The sequence below is a fragment of the Triturus cristatus genome, chromosome 10, assembly GCF_964204655.1.
Source record: "Triturus cristatus chromosome 10, aTriCri1.1, whole genome shotgun sequence".
Taxonomy (NCBI): domain Eukaryota; kingdom Metazoa; phylum Chordata; class Amphibia; order Caudata; family Salamandridae; genus Triturus; species Triturus cristatus.
In genome coordinates this window covers 223,311,374-223,327,443 of record NC_140593.1, presented here as the reverse complement: position 1 = coordinate 223,327,443, position 16,070 = coordinate 223,311,374, and the positions used below count along the sequence as shown (strand labels likewise).

Genomic DNA, 16,070 nt, shown 5'->3' with positions numbered 1-16,070 from the left:
CACAAGGGCATATTATCAAGCCCCTTATCGCCACTCTAGTGTCAGTTTCCTGCCGCTAAACCGGCGATAATGTTATCGCCGTTCTTGACAATATGGCCCTCAGTTTTTAGTTACCCAATTACTCCATTCATTCAGTTTTCAATAAGACGTTTCCCTTGGTTCCTTATCTTTGAAATACTCCATTTTGCATGTGGGTGTGCTCTCTGTGAAAGGGAAGAATGCCGTCACTCAAAGTGAAGGTAGCTAATGGCTGAACAGTGCTGAGTCACTGTCTCTCATTCTGTATATTGTTGTGGGCAGAAGAGAAATGTGAATAGCACAATAACAGACCAAAGGATAAAGTTGTATGGCGGACATTTCTGTAAGTATATTATAGAGAAATGTTTAGGAAAATCAAAATGTCATGGATATCGCAAGACCCAAAAAGAATAAAAAGAAAGGTGTATGATGGATCAGAGAGTAAAAATCCATTTAAAACCATGTTGGTATTTGATAGCCGTCGTCATCTTGCAATATGCAATAGTGACCACTAGATAGCAGCAAAACAAAGGAAAACAATTACAATACACTCTACCACCGAGTTACTGGAGGATGAAAATCAGTATGAAGAGACACATGAAAGGGGAATCTGGATTTCAATCCATTCCCACTTTTTTAATGGTCCGTAAACTATTACAGTAAATTACAGTGAAGGCCTGGATTAAATAACTCTCTAGTGTGGGAGTATGAAGGAAACCCCTCCAGACTGGCGGGGTATATTGGAAAAGGTATTTATGTGGGCAAATATTTTCTCTCACAAATGCAAGACATTTTGCATGCGAAACTGCGGACACGTAAATGGCTTCACATGAACTTAAATTGAATTTCCCATATGTTTACCAAGAGTAGTCTTGGAAAGCTGTAACTCTACTCTTGGAAACATTTGTGAATTCATAAACCCACTCATTAATGTAGGCACAAAGCTAAACGTTTAGATATGCAAATGTAGTTAAGAATCAGCACCGCAATGAATACATGGGGGCAGATTTACAAGCCCCTTGCCCCACTTTTTTACGTCACTTTTCCCATGTTAAAAGTGACGCAAACGTGGCGCAAGGGGCTTGTAAATAAGCCCCATGGGGAGTACAATTAGCAAATTGTATGACAAAACTAAAGGCAAAATGAATGGTGCTGATGCAAGAACGTAGGGGCATATTTTCAAGAAACAGAGTTAAAATTATCGCCGCTTTAGCGGCAGAAAACTGCTGCTAAAGCGGCGATAATGGGCTTGATAATATGCCCTTGAGAATTCCAATAGAAGCCCATGTTTTGGTGTCAACATGGGTTTCTATTGGAATTCTCTGCTGCATATTATCAAGCCCATTATCGCCGCTTTAGCAGCAGTTTTCTGCCACTAAAGCGGCGATAATTTTAACTCCATGCTTGATAATATGCCCCGTAGTCTGAAAGCAGTTAAAGTAAGCCATATTTAGAGATGTGCAAAATGTGTTTGCATTCATGTGAAGTCTTGCGGTGTTCCAGATTGTTGGTTAACCTCCATAGGTCACAGTTTTCTCTATTTCCTATGGCTATGCAATTGTATGTTTTTCTCTAGTTTTAGCTGGTGCCCATAACTTGCAAGCATTTTGAATGTAAATGCTAACCTGTTAAGCTTTTTTCTCTCGAGTACTTTGTAACCAGGGGGCAGATTTACTAAGAAGTCACACGAATGTCTGACAGAATATCAACTTCGAAAATATCGACGTCAAAAATATCGGAGGCAGAATATCGATGTCAAAAATATCAAAGTCCTAGCTACATTATGGTAAGTACAAAAATATCGGAAAAGAAATATTGTTGTTAAAAAATATCGTTGTTAAAAATATTGTTTTTTAAAAAATGTTTAAAAATAATGTAAAATTAAATAAATCATACATATAATTAAAATAAACATAGTTACAAATATGTTTAAATTATAAGTAATACATATCATGTAAAAAAAATAAACATATACATATAGGTGCCGATTCCGATCCGTTAAAAATAATTACCGTACGACTCGTATCCGTATTTTTTTACGTACGAATCGTACAAGTCCCGTATAACCGGTGAAGTACGATTTGTATGCGAAAAATACATACGAATCGCTTCGGGAAAAGTCTACGAGACGTACCCGGACAGTTTTACATACAAATCGTAAAACTGAAGTCCGAGCGCGCAAGTACGATCCGTACCGCCCTTCCGAAAACACAAGCTTATGGAAAACGTCCCGTACGTAGCGAACTTTGTACGACCCCTACCCCGGGTACAATTGTGCCCGGGGTACGAGTCGTACGGCCCCCCCAGCCTCCCCCCCACCCGCGTATGTCCACACCGTACCCCCGACCCGCGTATGTCCGCACCGTACCCCCCCACCTGCGTATGTCTGCACCGTACCCCAGGCGTACCCCAATCCTTGCGTATGTACGGACCGTACATACCAGAGGATTGGGGTACGTCTGGGGTACGGTGCGGACATACGCGGGTGGGGGAGTACGGGGCGGACATACGCGGGTGGTGGGGTACGGTGCGGACATACGCACCGTACATATGCAAAGTTGGGGTACGCACCGTACATGATGACACGTACGATGTGGTTGATGGCGTGTACGTCGCATACCGGGCCCCCTTTTCGTCATGCATTGCAGCGTACTTAGCTTTTCAGGCACTTTTTGGCTCCCGTAAAAAAATGGCCGTGCGGAGTGCTGTAGGTACGAATCGTACTTGCTGGTCCGTAAAACACTGCCTGACTCCGTGCGGACGTCGCGTACGCGCTGTCCAGGATCAGAATAGTATGTATTTTTTAGCCGTACGGTGTTTTTTACGAATCGTACGGAAATGGTATTTCTGTACGAATCGTACTTGCTGGTTTGTAAGGTGGATTTCCCGGGTACGAGTCGTATGGAGAATACGCTCCGTACGACCATTCGTACCCGGGTTTTACAGGATCGGAATCGGCACCATAATATATAATATATATACTTAATATTATTTACAATTAATTATTATAACTTATAAATTGTCAATTTTTTTTTATAAATTATGAAAACATACATACACATACAACAATAATATAAATAAAAATATAAAAACTATATATAACAAATTGTAAAAAAAAAAAAATTAATAAATTATAAAATACATTAACAAAAACAGTAAATATTGGACAGCGTAAGGGTAAAAATTACTATTCCAACTCCAGAGAGTGCAACAGTAGGGAAAGTGTTGGATAGCGTAGGGGTAAAAAAACTATTCCAACTACAGAGACTGCAACAGTAGGGAAAGTGTTGGATAGCGTACGGGTTAAAGCTACTATTCCAACTCCAGTGAGTGGAACAGTAGGGAAAGTGTTGGATAGCGTCCGGGTAAAAATTACTATTCCAACTCCAGAGGGTGCAACAGTAGGAAAAGTGTTGGATAGCGTAGGGGTTAAAATTACTAATCCAACTAGAGAGGGTGCAATAGTAGGGAAAGTGTTGGATAGCGTAGGGGTTAAAATTACTATCACAACTCCAGAGAGTGCAACAGTAGGGAAAGTGTTGGATAGCGTAGGGGTTAAAATAACTTACTAATAATTAAAATATTGTTTAAAAAATATATTATTAAATTACAATAAATTAATTAACATTACCAATTCATAATTAATTAACAATTAAACTGATGATAAATACAATTAATTAATAATTATTAAAAATGTATTATCAAATAATAATGAAATAAAAAATAATTAATTTTCTATACCAAAAAGCAAGAGTTATAAAAAAAACATTTAGCAATTAAAAATTAATTAACAATTAATTATTGATAAACACTAATAAATCATAATTAATCCAATGTAATTACAAATTATTAATTGATGAAAAATAAATTAATTTCCCCAAAAATATACATTGATTATTAAAAGGTTATTGCCTATTAATAATTAATGAACAATAAATTAATTATCAATACTCAACACTAAAATAAATAATTACTTAATTACGATTAAATTACTTCCCACCCTATTGCCCTATAACCTCACAACACACTTCAATAATAAATGAATGCACTTAATTTAATTGCCAATTAATGAATTAATAAAAATTATTTACCAATTAATAAAAATGTATTACCAATTAATTAATTAACATAAAATTAATTATCAATACCAATAAATAAAAATGAAATAATTACCTAATTACAATTAAATTACTTCCCACCCTATTACCCTATAAACCCACAACCCGCTACAGAACTAAAACCCAAAATTTATTTAAAAAATAATGACTAATTCCTAAATAAATGTAATTAATTTACTATAATTAAATCACTTCCCACCATATTCCCCTATAAACCCACAACCCGCTACAGTACTAAAACGCACAATTTACTTAAAAAAATTATTACTAACTTCTAAAAATGTAATACATATACTCTAAAACTAGTAAAATAATTAACAAAAAATATAAAAACAAACATATAAAATACATATTAAAAGACATAACACTAATATTAATATCGATATTAGTAACATCGATATTTTTGCTATCGATATTACTAACTTCGATAATAACAGAAACGATATTTCTTACCTTCATGTCGATATTCTAGTTGTCGATATTCTTGACTTCGATATTATGTCCCTACGATATTTCCAACTCGATATTCTTGTAGGTCGAAATAAAAAACTCGATATTTAGACTGGTTACCAAGTCACACAATGCAGCAACACATCTTGCTGCGCTGCGATCCTTGACAACGAGACAGCACAAATGCGCTATATCTATGAAGATATGATGATGCTTCGATGCTTGCTCCCTGCTGTGCGCTCTGTGTGCTGCTTAGTGCAAATGTAGACACCCTTGTACCATAGTCCAAGGGTGCCTGCATTAGCACAAGATTGTTTTGTGAAGGAAGGGACATCTTCCTGCACAAAAACAATCCTTAAAGGCCTTTTCCTTTTTCTGTGTGTGTTGCTGAATGCATCACACATAGACAAAGGAAGTAACAAGAAGAAATGATGATATTTCTCCTCGTTATGCCTGGTTCTGGGAGGTGTACCATTTTTTTAAATTTATCTTTTTATTAAACTTTGGTCAGTCATATATCTGTGCTACAATAAAACACATTGGATTGTCACATTGAATAATACATTCGTAGTTTTACAGACTTGATGTGCCTACTCACCCACTATTGTCATCACGGCCTCTGACAGAGTGTTCTAACCCACGTCTATTGAATTCTCTCGCGGAGGGGGGTGTACCATTTTGGCACACTCCTAGGTTTACATCTCTTTGTAAATCTGGGCATGTGCCAAAATCCATCGTTAGATGTGTGTGAATGCCCTCACTCCACCCATGGAACTCCTCCCTGCCTCAAGGAAGTGCAAGGCAGCAAAATACGCAAGGCAAATTAATTTCAATATGGAGTCTTAAGCATTCCGTGTTTTGTACATCATTTAATATTGCCACCAGTCCACCTCTATGTACTTAGCACACCAAAAGACCACCACTGGCAAAGCCAATAGTCTTGGCTTTATAATGCTAACACAAGTAAACACAACTATGTCCACTTGTGCTGTGCTTATGTGCAGATTTCATTCTTTCAATTTTCCATCAGCTTTTGCCTTAAATACAAATGACAACAATATATTCCTGTAAGCCCTGCTCTTTTGATTCACTTTTTAGATTTGATTCTTTTTTAGGGGGTTAGACCAAAAATAACTTGTTGTTGGAAAATGTACCTCTCTAAAGAGTCACCCCAATCCTTTTGCCTTCTTCCTCCTTTTTCTGCTGAATTCATTTAGATGGATTTAGGACTCTGAGCACTTTACCACTGCTGACCAGTGCTAAAGTGCATTTACATCTCCCCTAAACATGTTGACATTGGCATATACACAATTAGTTTAGCTGTAAGTCTCTTGTAAAGTGCTATACCATATACCCAGGGCCTGTAACCTAAATGCTACTAGTGAGCATGCAGCACTGATTTAACCACCCACACAAGTAGCCTTTGACAAATATCCACATTTGTTTTTCACTACTGTGAGGCCTACTCCTCTCATAGGTTAGCATTTGGAATTACCACATATACTTTAAGTGGTAATTCCTGATCAGAAAGGAGTAGCTGCCTCATGTTTCATATCTTTGCAATAGTAATGATAAACCACTTTACTGGTAAAGTTGGATTTAATAATACTGTTTTAGAAATGCCACTTTTAGAAAGTGGACATTTCTCTGCTCTTACTGCTGTGTGTGCCTGGCAGCCTGTTTCTAATACATGTCTGGGGTGGGTGATAGCTACAATTTGTGCATTCCCTCTAGACAGCCACAAATACAGGAAGGGTGAGTGTGACAATGAACTCATCTGATTTTTGACAGCTCCTCCTGGGCAGGAAAAGAGGGGGGAGCTGACACACCTGAATAGACAGTGTCATGTTTCCCACACAACAGGCTGGTTACCCCCTACTGATAGTTTGAAGCCAGGGCTGGGAAGAAAGGGGGACCTGGCAACTTCAAGGGCCTGCTTTGAAGTCATCCCACATCAAAGGCACAACCGGGTATACGTACTGGGCCTCGACCGTTCCAAGACAGTAAGCTACTGGACCTGTGAAGAACTCTGCCAGGAGTAAATACTGCTGTGCTACAAGGATTGCCACGCTGCTTGGCTGCTGCTCTGGAAGAACCACTTTTCTGCTTTGCTGGGCTGCCCTGCTGCCTGGTGGGATCTGCTCTGCTGAGGACAAAGACTGGACCCATCTCACTTTAACCCAGAGTGACTCCAAGGGCTTGCTGGCTTGGCCTCTGTGCTGAAGTCTCAGGGCCAATAAAGACTTCCTTTAAGCCTGCAACAGCACCTGGACTCTGCCACCTGTGAATCCTGACCTGCCAAGTGGTGCCAATCCAGACCTGGGCCTATGAAATTAGCTTCTGCTGTGTACAACCACTAAAATCGGCGCAGTGACGACTGCACCGATCGGAACCGATGCATTGCCCTTCGGCGACGATGGAAGAGCTGATCGATGCCATTGTTTCGATGGACTGTGCAGTTCAACAACAGCGAACAGTACAGCTCCACAAAGACGCAGCACCTGCATTGTAAAGCAGTTCATGAATGAAGCCTTCATCGTCTGTGCAGATCAGAATATGCATCGAGTCTTCGACGTCGATGCTTCAGCCATCCATGACACTTTTTCAGCGGGACGTGCATGAATCCTGTTAGCGGTCTGCCCTCCATCATGGTTGGACTGAACTTTGGATTAACCCCAGTCCGGCGCAACCTCAAGTAACCCCTAAGCACTATTTGCTTCTCAGCACAACATTTTGATTTAATCTTTAAAAATTCTAATTCCAGTTCTACTTATTGGTTATTTGTCACTTAGGTCATGATTTACTCATAAACGTATTGTCTATTTTTGTAAACCTGTGTGGGGTCTTTTTTTGGTGTTTTCATTGTGTTACTGTATGTGTGTGTTGCACAAATACTTTACACAGACTGCTGCCTGGCTGCACCATGCCAAGCTACCAGAGGGTGAACACAGGTTATCTTTTAGTGTCTATCTAGCTTATCCTGACTAGAGTGATGGGTCCTGCTTGGTCAAGATACATACCTCTGCCAACCATAAACTCCAGTTGCAAAATGACATCAGGAGGAGATCAGAGGGCACCTGAAGACCGTCTTGATGAGGAACAACAGCCAATGACCTCTCTCAAATCAATTGTGTGGGAGTTCTTCAACACCTCGAGAAAAGTGGTGTCTGCATAATTGGTCACCTGCATTGTGCCAGAATTTGTACAGTAGTGGTACTAGAAAGAAGAACTCATTTGTGACTTTTGAAATGCTAATGCATTCAAATGCATGGTATACACGGCAGATTAATGCTGCAAAGTGGAGATGACAAGAAGACAAGGAGGTGTCTTCTTATTCTTTTGCAGTGCACAGTTTACAACCTGGTGATGCTGTTCCAACACAAGTCCTTGACGCCCGAGAAAATGACTTCAACCCTAGGTATTTAACCATAGGTTTGGATTGCATTACTTGATTCAAAAAAATATTCGTGGGTAAGCAAAGCGCCACAGCCTGTGCCAACCAGGTGGCTGTCCATCAAGCACCCTGTAAAAATGATTGAAATAATTTTTTGTACTCGAAGTTTTGATGACCTGTTTTGTACTCAAAGTTTGATTTAATGCCCTGTTTTGATCTCATTTTTAGTTAATTGCCAAAAAAATAGAAAAAGTCCAGAATAAAAAAATCAAAAAAGAGTTTCTTGTTTGAATCGTTTCTATGTGTTAAATAAAAAAAAACAATTACCCTCAACCAATCAAGTTCCAGCATTTTTTGAATATCAGTACCATTACCACAGTAGCATACCACACGAGCACTGCGATATCGTACTGTGCGAGTAATGCAGGACTAACCGTGAAGATATTTCTAAAATTTTTGATAGGCTAACCTTTACATGCCCAACCTGATCCCCTCTTTAAATGCTAAATTCTTGAAAACAGCTTAACAGAATCACACCAAACCACAAAAAAGCACGCTCTCTGAGTAAAGTTCGAACTTTGTGCCAAATTTGTTGTGAATTCGTTCAGCTGTTTTCTTTATATCAGATAGCAAACTTTCCTACGGGAATTAAAATGGGAAATCACACTTTTGGGACCCCCATTTTTCTTAGCCTCTGTTTGGCAGATTAGCACAAAAACTTCCATGCATGCACCAAAGTGGATGACAGTTTTGTGGATATTCATCAAACAGTGTCAAAGTTATTAAGAAAACAAAATATGCCCTTCCTATGGAAACTCTGGTTTACCTATAACTGGGAAATATATATTTATATATAGATCTGTGCACGTGGGGAAGTCCAGCTTCTCCCAGTTTTTTCCAAGCAAAGTAATACAAAGCATATTATATTCTACACATCTGTGTGTGCCATGTTATTTTTCAGGTATATTTGCTTTTTTTCAAAATATACTTAAGCAAAACCAGGATGCGAGTGGTTAAAATGCCTTCGCACTACTAAGGAGCTGATTCCGATCTGGGTCGGAAAGCACTCCGACCGAGTCGGATCCGGAGTGTTTTCCGACCGAGCCGGACCCCTACAGTCCGACCGAGCGAGTACGATGCGCACGTATGCTGTCAGACTCGATTCGGTCAGACTCCCTTAGAAGTCAATGGGAGCCAGTTGTACGACGCGTACATGCGCTCCCATTGACTGAATAGGTACGTCTCGAACAAGTGCGCCCCCTACAGTGGGTACGTGTCTGTGCCATCCGCGCCTTACATGCCTGTGTGGGGGAGTCCCATGTGTCTCTCCCTGTGTGCGAGTCGTACGGCTGCGGGTGTTGATTCCATGGTAAAGAATTTGTTATATGCAATCCCAGAAAATATGACCTTTGCACTGCAGTAATAAATGTTAGAATATTACCAGTTGCTCTAACTGGTAACATTTATTTTCACTTTTATTAATTATAATGCATAATAATAAAACTGCAATGTTTTCTACTTTCAGAGGGAATTTATTTTTTAATTTAAACTTCAGAAAAATATTTGTATTTAATTAATTATATTTAAATCAATCACAGGTGGAATCCAAAATTAGGTTAGTCATGCTGTAGGATCTTATTTTAATTTTGTTCTACATTTAAAATAAATATATAAAATGGATTTTCAACAATATGTAATATAAATATATGTTTACAATTTTTTTTTAAGTTAAATATTTTGTTTAATTTTAAGTGGTGCTGATCTCCCTATGGTAAAAGATAAGGAAATTTAAAACTGTTATAACATTTTATAGTAAATCAGTAAAAATATTTTTTATGTTTAATATTGTTGTAAATAATTGTATATATTTACTTTAAATGTGGAGCAACAAAAAATAAATGCTGCAGCACTATGCTCCACCTCATACCCACAAAATCGAGCATTCCAGGTAGCAACTATCTAACATAGCCTTTTTCTTCCTTCCAAATAGCATATTTTGTTTCAATTCAGCATTGGTGGATACAGTCTCCCAGCTTGATCTGCTGGATCGAAAAAACATCTATGACGTATGCTAAATGCCTTATTAAAACATTTGACAGGCTCAACCGGGACTCCAGACCTTCTGCATGAACACAATAGTGGGCCTTATTTGGTCTCCGGGTCCCAGTTGGGGTTTTTTAATTGTGGGATCTTGCCATGCATATGTAGCTGCTGGAGCCTTGCCCAAATGTGGGCTTTACCTTCTAACCACATTCACTCACTGGTTAGTGACTGTAAGTTCCTATGACGCACTGAGACCACTATAGAAGATAAAGTTGTTAATTTGGGGTTTAGTGGAGGGTAAAGCCCCCCTTATGCAGGGGGAAAACTCAATGCATGTCAGGGACACAGATATTTTGTTTTTCAGAAATAAATCACCATTTTGAGAGCTTGATTCTGCATAACAAAAACATTTCAAAGGTACACTATATCAAGTTGGTGGCCAGCCAGCATTACAGTGTTGATGTAATTATTGCTGTCACACCCACAGGAGCACTTGCACCAAAACTGTTCCCTTGGCAGGGGACTCCCTAATTATGGTGGGCTGTCCTCCACTAGTCATGAGGGCTTCTGCACCATAAGTGGGCTGGTGGGCCACCAACAATGGTCTAAACAATAGTAGTTACTTTTCATTAATTTTGCTTAGTATGTAGCAGTTCTACTGATTTTAGATGGTAATGTTTTCCCTTACCCATAACTAATTGTTTTTTCTGTATATATATATTTCTTTCTTAATAAATTTTTCTTGTTTTAGTTAGACTTACTGGTCTTCAAGTTGATATTTTTTCAACTGAGATGTGCTATGGTTGGTTACTTACTAACAAAACCTCAAACTCTTTGTAGGAGATTCCCTTACTGTCGAGGCAAGGCTCCCAAGTGTAGGCCTATGTCACCCTTACTGAAATAGTTTTACCTAAACAGGTCCTTCTGTTTCATCAGTGTGGGGCCTCCGCTCACATCAAGAATGTGGTCTCTTTCTCCCACCACATTCTAGTCAGATTATCTACACGTTATAAAGGATTTCATTTTTAGTGTCTGCTACCAATACACAGGGCTCACATTTCCAATAAAATATTATAGACAAAATTTTCATACAGATGAAGATCTAATTTCAATAAATGCTTGAAGGACAACAGTTATGACAAGATCTCCATTAGATATGTTTTGCTCTCTGCAAACACTTCATCGCCTACTGTGGATGTAAGGCAGCTGCAAAAGCAGTACCTTCTACAGGCAAATTAATGTCTACAGAATGCTTTTGGGTATAATATGTGTAGCTTTTTACAATCATGACTTTGAAGTAGAGTAGGACATATCAAATCAAGTGCTATGTTTTGTAGGGAAGTGAGGCAGAGGATTAAAAGATCTCACTGAATATCTAAACATTTAGAAAGCCATATTAGGGGTGCTGCTTACCTCCTTAAATTTGTGAGCCAGTTTGCCTGTGTCCACTTCTGAAGGTGAAAACATGTCATCACTTTCTGGAAGATCAAACACCTCAATTGCCATATCTCTATCAGGAATCACTGGGCCCATATCTTCTTCATCCTCATCTGTGGCATATTCCCCTGTCTAAATAGTAGGACAATTCATTAGTTCATTTTCCATGATTAGTGAACAATAGTTCCTTAATATAAATACATTGAAGAAGAGCATACCCAATTTCAAACCATTCGTGTAAATAGGGTAAACATTTCAAAACCTATTACATTGCGATTTGTACCTTAACATAAACATTGTGAATGTGATTGTGTGTGTTTGTGAGAAGGGTAAAAATGCACTGAACAAAATTTACTCATGCATGGGTTGATTCTCCATTTTAGATGCCTCACTCAATTTTCTTGAACTTACTATACCATGCCAAAGTACTTGAGCAGGTAACGTAGAAAATCACCACTGCAAGGTCTGCAGAATTTCATTATATTCTGCTGTAATGCTCACATTGTTAGAAGTTATTGGAAGAGGATAAGCTTGTGGTGGTGTAGAGTCCTAGATGATCTTGGGACTGGGCTGCAGCTTAAGAAAAAACATTGATCAGATTTAACCTGAGTTCTGCCTTTGATATGGTGAACAACAAGTCATTAGGCTAAGACTACAACATGTAGGAGTAAAACACAGACTCACTTGGGCAGAATATTTTCTACCCAGGAGAGAACAGAAACTGGCCATCCCACTTTTTAAGTTACCTTTTGCAATTACCAAATACGAGCCCCTCAGGACTTTGGAAAACTCCCTCTTATTGCAATATGTATCCGCTTCCTCTGGTGTAAGTCACTGAACTGTTTCCTGTTCATATATATGTTTATGCCAGATATACCAAACTTCTGTTGAAATTGAAGACATCGCCAATTGAGTCACAACTTCTCCAATTTTTCAAAGCCTATCTTGAGGCCAGGCATCAATCTGTATATTTCCCCCCCATATGTCGGCATATAAGTATTGAGTCAAGGTGTTCCAGAGGTGTCTGCGCTTAGTATGACCTTATTTATTATCTATATTTGCCCCCTGACTGTAATGATTATGTAGCTGGGTGTCTCATGCATGACCTATGCTGATGATCCTTAGCTAATCATAGCCTTTGACAAACCAAGGATACTGGATATGTTCCAACGGTATATGTCCTCTGTTAACTCCTGGCTGCAACACAATGCTTTAAAATGTAATTCAGACAAAATATAGGTACTTTGGTTTTTGAATTGCCTGCTGGCTAGAAACTTTCCATTCCTATTTTGACCTCCTATGTCTGCTAAGTCTGTAAAAAAACCTAGGCTTCTATTTGAAGGATAATCTGCCCTTGAATTAGCAGGCCAACCATCTAACGGCAACCTACTTCCATCTATTGAGGACAGTGAAAAACACTGTTGTAATTCCTCCCTCACAGGGTTGCAAGATTGTGGTCCAAACCAATATCCTTAGTACTTGGTTGTTTAGGCTATTGTGATACCATGTTGTTTAATATCCCATCTGTCATGTTGAAAATGCTTCAGCATATCCCAAAGGCAGAGGCCAAATCAGCCTTAGCACTCCCTAAATATGCCTTTGGCTTCTGCTGCTCTTGACCGCTACACTGGCTCCTGTGGTAAAGAGGATCACATTTAATTCCCTCTGCTTGGTCCTCAGGGCTGTTCATCACTCTGGTCCTTTTTATTTGAGAAATAAAATGCAGTTTTACATTCCTAGTCACTCACTTCAATCTCAGAATGGTTGCCTCTTATGTATTTCTAAAATTAGGCAAGCTCTATCCAGAGGCAGGGGATTTTCTGTGCATAAAATGCCTATATTACTTCAAAGTAAGAAAGGCATGAGGACCCGGCTCTATGCACAGTAATATTGCTTCTTGGTGTCCTTGCTATTGCAAGGTCTGGACCCTAAATTTGTGGCAATCCCATTTAAATTATTCTGGTGTGAATTTTCTTTTCTCTGCTAGGACACCCCACCCTCCGGTATTTGCATGATTAACACATTTTTTAACATAACATAACAGTTGTTTAGGTGCTGAATACGTTTTACAAAAGGAGTTATCAGCCAAATCAGATTGTATGTGCTGTGGTATTACTGCACCTGGCATTCCTGGGTAGAGTAATCTCACATTTTTTACTGGTGGCAAATTCTGCAGGTTACACCTATAGGAATTTGTCCTCTCAAATGCTTTTAGTTACAGGTTGAGATGCAGGATCATTGTGGTCACCCCTCCATGTTATTCCCCACTCTGTAGGCGACTGCAGATAGCTACTGATGCCCCCCTCCTAGTATTTTCAATAACCCCAGTCAGTATTAGTAATGCCACAATGAGGGTTAACACAGATTACTCTGACTCTTACGCGAAGCAACTATAAAGTTTCCATGTAATCCACAGCCTATGCTACTTAATTAAAAAAACAATATCTAGGAGATAAATCAACCTACCTGCTGCAACCTCCCCAAACCACTGCTTCATTGGAAAACCTCCACATGCTTTGCTACCTAGAATCACCCAATTCGTATTCCCTCCTACTTTTATGGTCAGTCCTTCAAGTACTATTTCCATATATCTAACTATATGTTTTAAATTGCACTGTTTCACCTCTTCAACGTTACAGCTTGTTCCCTATAAGAGTGTCCAATGGCTTAAGGAGAAGCTCACCCTTGCAGCGACAAATTACCGACGGGATTATTGGAGACAGGAAGTAGAGGCGGGTTTGAAGTTCCCGCCAAATGACAACTGACATAGCGTAGCTCACAGCTCAGTGAGGATCCGTTTGAATCGGACTCAACTGGTTTCTGTACTGGCATGAGGTAGTCAGAGATAAAATAATAAATAATTTCAGTGTTCTTATTAAACACGAAAAATGTATATCACTGATGAATAATTGAACGTGTGCAACTGAGTGTAGAACATCTTAGGTAGATATCAGTGTATAGTTAATCGGCACCCAATTAGTGTCAGCACCGTTAGGAAAAATGCGAAAGGAGCAATTGAAACAGAAACATTTTTAATACACATGCTAAAAGGAAGTATATAACATAAGGGAATCTTTGACGCATGCTTTAAATAGCTCCATAAAAGCAATTGAAAGTGAACTGCATATAAATTGTCAGAACGTTTAGAGTACTCTGTCACAGGGAACCAAGCTAGACCCTCCCCATGAATGATCTCTTTTAGAAAACAAAATGTTTTACTCTGCTAGAGAATGGTGTTTTCTTGGTTAAGCGGTGTAGGCGGGGACTGACATCTGCTTTTTGTGATCCTTTGCACATGAACTGCAATTCCTAAGTTAGCCAGTTTGTTAGCAGCGAAAGGTGGTGGGGCAGCGTGAGGAGCTATAATAAAAACAAGAAAAGAAAACTTACCTGCCACCTCGCCACCTCAGTGCTCTTCTGTTCCTGATACGCATGCTCCAAGACTGCCTTACACCACTCCAGCCTTTGCTCTTGTTAGAAACGGGATTTCTGGTTGGCTAAGGCTTGCACCAAAGCCAGACAGAAACCACCACTCTAGTCAGGGCAAGGGAGTTACACACTGAAGATAACCCCTGCTCACCCCCTTGGTAGCTTGGCACGAGCAGTGAGGGTCATCCCAGAGGCAATGTGTAAAGCGTTTGCGCAACACACACACAGAGCAACAACATACTAGGCACACCACAAAAGGAACTCCACCCAAGGTTATATATAAAAATAGCCTTTGTATTATCATAAACACATTAGAATAGTAATCACACAATATACACTGTGTCAACTGGAACTAGGTAATATCTACAGGGGATTATATACACATGACAGGGCCACTAGAACCACTGTCAGAACCATCACAAAGTGAACATAGTAAATGTAGAACATTTGATAAACTTAGAACACAACCAGTAATTACTGGCAAACACTGTACTCAACATTATATCCTGTAACACAAACCATATTATGCACAGTATCACCTCAGGCGTAAAATACATTATGCACCAACCTCATGAGGCTAAACATATTAGACAATAACCCCCTAAGCATAACTCACGTTAGAGGGTAACCTCACAAGCATAAACCACAGAATGCAAAACATCATAACATAAATCACAGTAGAGGCATAAATCACGGTGCATAAAACACAGTACATAAATCACATTTCCTGCGCACCACATAAATCACATTAGGGCCTGGCACCCTATCAACCTAACCGTCCCCCTGGCCAACTGGCATTCTCAGAGGGCTCAATGCCCTATCCTCATAAAGTCAGGGCGGCTGCCAATGCAGCAAAATCCACAAGTGCGCAATTGTTCTGGGGCACAGGAGTGTACCTCACTCCTATCTCACTACAAATGCCCCCAAAGAACTAAAAGCCTAAACATTGCAGCTGCCGCTAATTGCCGTGCAGCTGTGATGAAGAAATTAGGCCCTGGCACCGACTGTGCCCTGAGAGCCCGACTGGGACTCTGTCACCACTATGCAAAAGCATTGCAGCTGCCTACGCTGGTGTGGCGCAGCTGGGAATCAGGTAAAGGGCCCACCTGGCACAGCTGTGCCATCGGGGCCGCCACTGGGGCTCTCTGAATCAAATAATGCCCCATCATTGCAGTTGCCCA

General features: G+C 39.6%; 1 protein-coding gene across 7 annotated transcripts in view; it reads right to left on the bottom strand.

Moving 5' to 3' along the window:
* PPP1R9A (protein phosphatase 1 regulatory subunit 9A) overlaps positions 1-16,070 on the bottom strand; it is a 772,375-nt gene that overhangs the window by 219,465 nt on the left and 536,840 nt on the right. For all 7 annotated transcript variants that reach the window (XM_085630850.1, XM_085630851.1, XM_085630855.1 and 4 more), the window contains one exon: positions 11,437-11,592. In XM_085630850.1, the coding sequence (XP_085486976.1) occupies positions 11,437-11,592 (156 nt within the window). The remainder of the gene's footprint in view (positions 1-11,436; positions 11,593-16,070) is intronic.